Source organism: Penaeus japonicus, unplaced genomic scaffold (assembly GCF_977035675.1).
Source record: "Penaeus japonicus unplaced genomic scaffold, GWHDUDI00000001_assembly GWHDUDI00000002, whole genome shotgun sequence".
In the NCBI taxonomy this organism is placed as follows: Eukaryota; Metazoa; Arthropoda; class Malacostraca; order Decapoda; family Penaeidae; genus Penaeus; species Penaeus japonicus.
Window position 1 is genome coordinate 39,370,607 of NW_028234404.1, and position 7,500 is coordinate 39,378,106.

The following is a 7,500-nucleotide window of genomic DNA, read 5'->3' on the forward strand; positions in this document are numbered from 1 at the left end:
ATTATCCTTATTATTATTATTATTATAATCATCATCATAATTTTTAGCATTATTATTATCAGCATCATTAATATTATTATTTATATTATTATAATTATCATTATCATTATTATCACGATTTGTTATTATTGTTATCATCGTCATCACCATCTTTGTCACCATCATAATCACCACCATTATTATCATTATCATTATTATAACGTAGTCAATACTATCACTATTATTACCTTTTTAACATGATCATTATCATCATTATCAATGTTATTGTTGTTGTTATTATGATTCTTATCAATATCATAATTTTTATTATTATTAAAAGCAGCAATAGTAGTATTATCATTATCATCAAAATTATTCCTATTTTCATGATTGTTACTAATGTTTCCGTTAATATCATCACTATCTTAATCACCATTATCATCATAACTGCTTTTACATCATCATTATAAATATCCTCATCACCATCAAGTCAAAATCCCCCCTCCCTCCCTCCCCACCACCCCCCACCCCACTCGTCCCCACCTCCCCCCACCCCACCTGACCCCTCCCCCCCACCCCTAAAAAAAAAAAAAAAAAAAAAAAAAAATAATAATTGCCTTCCATCACGAGGACACAACCTTGAATCAATGACCTGTCTTGCAGCTCACTCTCAGAGGGACTTCCACCCAGCGTGCATCGCTTCATTGATTATTGTTGCATAGCATCTGACCTTCGATGCACAGATGATGTGGGATGTGAGTGCGTGACGTGGATGGTTTACGTAGCGTGATGTGAAGGAAAGGAAAATTGGGGGATTGGAGAGAGGTGGGGAGGGAGGGGAGGAGGGGTTAGGGGAGGGGTTAGGGGAGGGGTTAGGGGAGGGGATGAGTTAGGGGAGGGGAGGGGAGGCGTTAGGAGGGGAGGGAAGGGGTTAGGGGAGGGGAGGGGGAGGGGAGTTGAGGAGGGAAGGAGGAAGAAGAGAGAGAGAGAAGGGGTTAGGAAGATATGAGAGAGGGATGAGAGGAGGGAGGGAAGGAGGAAGAAGAAGAGAGAGAAGGGTTTAGGAAGAGACGAGGGGGGGGGGGAGAGATGAGAGGAAAGGGAAGAGAAAGGATAGAGGAAGGAGGGAGGGAGTGAAGAGAAGTGAGAGGGAGAGGAGAGGGAGAGGGAAAGGATGAAAGGGGGGGTGAGGTTAGAGAAAGAGTGTGGGAGTTGGAAAAAGACGATGGAGGGAGGAGAGGAGGCAGGGAAAGGAACAGAGAGGGCGGAGGAGAAAGAGGCAGAGGATTGAGGGAAGGAGTGAAGGGAAGAGAGAGGCGATGAGAAGGGAAGAAAGAACGCGAGGGAAAAAGAGGTGGAGGAAGAAGGAAGAAGTGATAAAGAGCGAAGGAGCGAAGGAGAAGAAGGAGTGAGTGAGTGAGGGAGGGAGGGCGAAGAGAGGAACAATGAGGCAGGAATGGCAGATAGAGGAAGGGGCAGACAGACAGACAAAAAAAGAAAAAACAGACAAAAAGACACCGCATCAGGCAGGTGCTACCACCAGCGCCAGAGGGCAGATCCTACCCCTCCTACATGCTGTGCAAGGGACTTCACTCGGACTGCCACTCAGATGAGGAGCTCGAGGGATTCCGGAAGCGAAAACTCATGCAATCTCACTCTCACTCTCTCACTTTCTCCCTTTCTCTTTTTCCTTCTCTCTCTCTCTCTCTCTTTCTCTTTCCTTCTCTCTCTCTCTCTCTCTCTCTCTCTCTCTCTCTCTCTCTCTCTCTCTCTCTCTCTCTCTCTCTCTCTCTCTCTCTCTCTCCCCCGCGTATCCTTTTTTTTTGATGTCCCAAAACGAACACGGAGAAAGAGACTCGGAGGAACTTCAAGGTTTAGGAGGGAAGGAAAGGACTCAAAAAACTAAGGAAGGAGAAGCGACAAACAGAGAAACAGAGATAAAAGAACCGCAGGAAACTTCTGTCGGAGGACATCAGAAGGAGAGTGGAATTAGCCATAGAAGCCTCGCCAACACAGAACCTAAAAGAGCCTAACGTTTTCAGCCTCAACAGGCAAGGAAGGATTCGATATCCTAGCCTCGGGGTGTGATGGGTCAATCGATGGTCACACGCAATGGTGTCCGTGCGGAACTCCAGTCGATGCAAATCACGAGGTGACTTGCAAAACAAGGCGATTCATATGCATAAGGCATGATGAAGTCGAAAGAGGGTCTGTCACGACGCAACAATGCAACCGCGCGTGCAACCGTTAACGGAGGGGAGAGGAACCCAGAGGATCCCCGAGAGCTATAGGTCCTATAGATAGGTCCCTGAGTCCGGGAACGGGAACGAGCGAGTCTGTGAGACTTATTAATCCAATGACCCACAGTCACCGAGGCCGGAATCTGCCGCCAGCCCTCAGAAGGAACGAGAATAAGATACGAGACTCTGGCGAGAGGATTCCCAAAGGACATCCGGGATGTTTTTACTTCCTTCGTCTTTGCGAGATGAAAAGGCACCAAGGACTATCGCATCCTACGCAAGTCTAGCACCACGCAGAAGGAACAACCAAGAAGAGAGAGAAGTAGAGAGAGAGAGAGAGAGAGAGAGAGAGAGAGAGAGAGAGAGAGAGAGAGAAAGAAAGAGAGAGAGAGAAAGAAAGAGAGAGAGAGAGAAAGAAAGAGAGAGAGAGAGAAAGAAAGAGAGAGAGAGAGAGAGAAAGAAAGAGAGAGAGAGAGAGAGAGAGAGAGAGAGAGAGAGAGAGAGAGAGAGAGAGAGAGAAAGAAAGAGAGAGAGAGAAAAGAAAGAGAGAGAGAGAGAAAGAAAGAGAGAGAGAGAGAAAGAAAGAGAGAGAGAGAGCGAAAGAAAGAGAGAGAGAGAGAGAAAGACAGAGAGAGAGAGAGAAAGACAGAGAGAGAGAGAGAAAGACAGAGAGAGAGAGAGAGAGCGAAAGAAAGAAAGAAAGAAAGAGAAAGAAAGAGATTGAGAGAGAAAGAAAGAAAGAGAGAAAGAAAGAAAGAGAGTGAGAGCAGTATTGTTCCATGGATGAGATGCAGACCATGGTTCTCAGTAACAGGGTCGGTCCTCTGTGTCAGGGGAACAAGATCTAGTCCGTCATTGATGGTGCACAATGGCATAAAGAACACGATAACAGATTTTACAAAAAAAAGTGGATGCCAGCTGCAGTCACAAGCGAAGTCGAGGCAAAAAGAAATGTATTCTGAAAGGATTATTCATGCTTTTCAAAGCACTGTTTCCTATAAATGAACTTTACTGCGAGAGAGAGAGAGAAAGAAAGAGAGAGAGAGAGAGAGATAAAAAAGGAAGAGGGGGGAACTAGATATAGAAAGAGAGAGAAAGGATCTTTTTTCTTTCTCATTTCCTTCATGTTCCTCTCTAGTCTTTCAATGCAATCAATATCCAATATGTTGCTGAGATACAAGTTAAAAAGAGTATTTATTTCTTTATTGTTATGGCGACTGTTATAAAATATATCCTGTTTGCCTTTGCTAGTTTATATATATATATATATATATATATATATATATATATATATATATATATATATATATATATATATATGTATGCATATATGTATGTATATATATATATATATATATATATATATATATATATATATATATATATATATATATATATATATTATATATATATATATATTTTTTTTTTCTTTTTTTTTTTTTTTCTTTTTTTTTTTCTTTCCATGTAAAAGTTATGAAACAAAACAAGCTGCTAACAAAAGGGGACAATTGCCTCGCATATATACAGCCTCTCCGATTCATTGGTTCAATTCTCCCCCTCCCCCTTTTTTTTTTTCTTTTTTTTCTTTTTTTTTTTTTACTTTGATAATATGACAAAACTGTATGTTGAATATACGCAAAATATTGCTATGCTTGTTTTATCAGAGGTAAAATTACGGTTTTCAATGGATATGTTAATGATAATCATTGTAATAGTAATAACCCTTACTAATAATGGTAATTACGTTAATGATAATAATGATTATATTGATGATGATGATAATAATATTGATGATAATGATAATGATGATAAAGATCATAATAATGATAATGATAATGAAATAATAATACTAATGATTATCATATCAATGATACTGATAATGAATATAATATTGATAAAGATAATGATGATCAATGATAATGATAGTAATGATGATAATAGTGATAGTAATAAGAACAACAACTACAACAACAATAAAAATAAGTTTAATTTCTTCATCCAGGTATCCAAATAGTCCTGCCATCTTTTACGTAATCCTTTCCTTTGAAACGAAACCCGACCATTTTGTTTTCATCGTCAGACGAGTAACGCCTCTAACTCAAATCATCACTATTTAGTGTTTTCTTATTGTGGTTGTCTTTCATTTCATCTTTATTCACATTTCATCTTTATTCACATTTCATCTTTATTTACATTTCATCTTTATTTACATTTCATCTTTATTCACATTTCATTTTTATTTACATTTCATCTTTATTTACATTTCATCTTTATTTACATTTCATCTTTATTCACATTTCATCTTTATTCACATTCCATCTTTACTCATTTCATCTTTATTCATTTCATCTTTATTCACATTTCATCTTTATTAATTTCATCTTTATTCACAATTCATCTTTATTCACAATTCATCTTTATTCACATTTCATCTTTATTCGTTTCATCTTTATTCACATTTTATCTTTATTCACATTTCATCTTTATTCATTTCATCTTTATTCACATTTCATCTTTATTCGCATTTCATCTTTATTCATTTCATCTTTATTCATTTCATCTTTATTCACATTTCATCTTCATTCACATTTCATCTTTATTCACATTTCATCTTTATTCGTTTCATCTTTATTCACATTTTATCTTTATTCACATTTCATCTTTATTCATTTCATCTTTATTCACATTTCATCTTTATTCGCATTTCATCTTTATTCATCTCATCTTTATTCATTTCATCTTTATTCACATTTCATCTTCATTCACATTTCATCTTTATTCACATTTCATCTTTATTCATTTCATCTTTATTCACATTTTCTCTTTATTCACATTTCATCTTTATTCATTTCATCTTTATTCACATTTATCTTTATTCGCTTTACATCTTTTTTCATTTATTTCATTCATCTTTATTCACATTTACTTCCATTACATTTCATCTTTATTCACATTTCATCTTTATCATTTCATCTTTATTCAATTCCATCTTATTCATTTCATCTTTATTCACATTTTATATTTATTCACATGCCTCTTTATTCATTTCATCTATATTCACATCCATCTTTACTCATTTCATCTGCATTTCATCTATATTCACATTTCATCTTTATTAATTTCATCTTTATTCACAATTCATCTTTATTCACAATTCATCTTTATTCACATTTCATCTTTATTCGTTTCATCTTTATTCACATTTTATCTTTATTCACATTTCATCTTTATTCATTTCATCTTTATTCACATTTCATCTTTATTCGCATTTCATCTTTATTCATTTCATCTTTATTCATTTCATCTTTATTCACATTTCATCTTCATTCACATTTCATCTTTATTCACATTTCATCTTTATTCATTTCATCTTTATTCACATTTTATCTTTATTCACATTTCATCTTTATTCATTTCATCTTTATTCACATTTCATCTTTATTCGCATTTCATCTTTATTCATTTCATCTTTATTCATCTTTATCACATTCATCTTTACTTTCATCTTTATTCACATTTCATCTTTATTCATTTCATCTTTATTCACATTTTATCTTTATTCACATTTCATCTTTATTCATTTCATCTTTATTCACATTTCATCTTTATTCGCATTTCATCTTTATTCATTTCATCTTTATTCATTTCATCTTTATTCACATTTCATCTTCATTCACATTTCATCTTTATTCACATTTCATCTTTATTCATTTCATCTTTATTCACATTCCATCTTTATTCATTTCATCTTTATTCACATTTTATCTTTATTCACATTCCATCTTTATTCATTTCATCTTTATTCACATTCCATCTTTACTCATTTCATCTTTATTCACATTCCATTTTTATTCATTTCATCTTTATTCACATTTCATCTTTACTCATTTCATCTTTATTCACATTCCATCTTTATTCACATTCCATCTTTATTCATTTCATCTTTATTCACATTTCATCTTTATTCGCATTTCATCTTTATTCATTTCATCTTTATTCATTTCATCTTTATTCACATTTCATCTTCATTCACATTTCATCTTTATTCACATTTCATCTTTATTAATTTCATCTTTATTCACATTCCATCTTTATTCATTTCATCTTTATTCACATTTCATCTTTATTCATTTCATCTTTATTCACATTCCATCTTTATTCATTTCATCTTTATTCACATTTCATCTTTACTCATTTCATCTTTATTCACATTTCATCTTTATTCACATTTTATCTTTATTCACATTCCATCTTTATTCATTTCATCTTTATTCATTTCATCTTTATTCACATTCCATCTTTATTCATTTCATCTTTATTCACATTTTATCTTTATTCACATTTCATCTTTATTCATTTCATCTTTATTCACATTCCATCTTTATTCATTTCATCTTTATTCACATTTCATCTTTATTCATTTCATCTTTATTCACATTCCATCTTTATTCATTTCATCTTTATTCACATTTTATCTTTATTCACATTTCATCTTTATTCATTTCATCTTTATTCACATTTCATCTTTACTCATTTCATCTTTATGCACATTTCATCTTTATTCATTTCATCTTTATTCACATTTTATCTTTATTCACATTCCATCTTTATTCATTTCATCTTTATTCACATTCCATCTTTACTCATTTCATCTTTATTCACATTCCATTTTTATTCATTTCATCTTTATTCACATTTCATCTTTACTCATTTCATCTTTATTCACATTCCATCTTTATTCATTTCATCTTTATTCACATTTCATCTTTATTCATTTCATCTTTATTCACATTTTATCTTTATTCACATTTCATCTTTATTCATTTCATCTTTATTCACATTTCATCTTTATTCATTTCATCTTTATTCACATTTCATCTTTACTCATTTCATCTTTATTCACATTTCATCTTTATTCACATTTTATCTTTATTCACATTCCATCTTTATTCATTTCATCTTTATTCATTTCATCTTTATTCACATTCCATCTTTATTCATTTCATCTTTATTCACATTTTATCTTTATTCACATTTCATCTTTATTCATTTCATCTTTATTCACATTTCATCTTTATTCATTTCATCTTTATTCACATTTCATCATTATTCACATTTCATCTTTATTTACATTTCATCTTTATTCACATTTCATCATTATTCACATTTCATCTTTATTCATTTCCTCTATATTCACTTCATATTTCCCTTCTATAACCCTTTTCCGTCTGTTATTTTGATTTCTCCTTATTCTCTTTCCTTTTGCTTTCGCAGGTTTTAT

At 33.2% G+C, this 7,500-nt stretch overlaps 1 protein-coding gene across 1 annotated transcript in view; it reads left to right on the plus strand.

The window, feature by feature from the left end:
• The first annotated feature begins 2,091 nt into the window (after window positions 1-2,091).
• LOC122259557 (lachesin) overlaps window positions 2,092-7,500 on the plus strand; it is a 37,867-nt gene continuing 32,458 nt past the window's right edge. The window contains exons 1-3 of the mRNA XM_086545436.1: window positions 2,092-2,131; window positions 2,280-2,500; window positions 7,494-7,500. The exon at window positions 7,494-7,500 is cut by the window's right edge and continues 70 nt beyond it. Of these exons, the coding sequence (XP_086401562.1) occupies window positions 2,092-2,131; window positions 2,280-2,500; window positions 7,494-7,500 (268 nt within the window). The remainder of the gene's footprint in view (window positions 2,132-2,279; window positions 2,501-7,493) is intronic.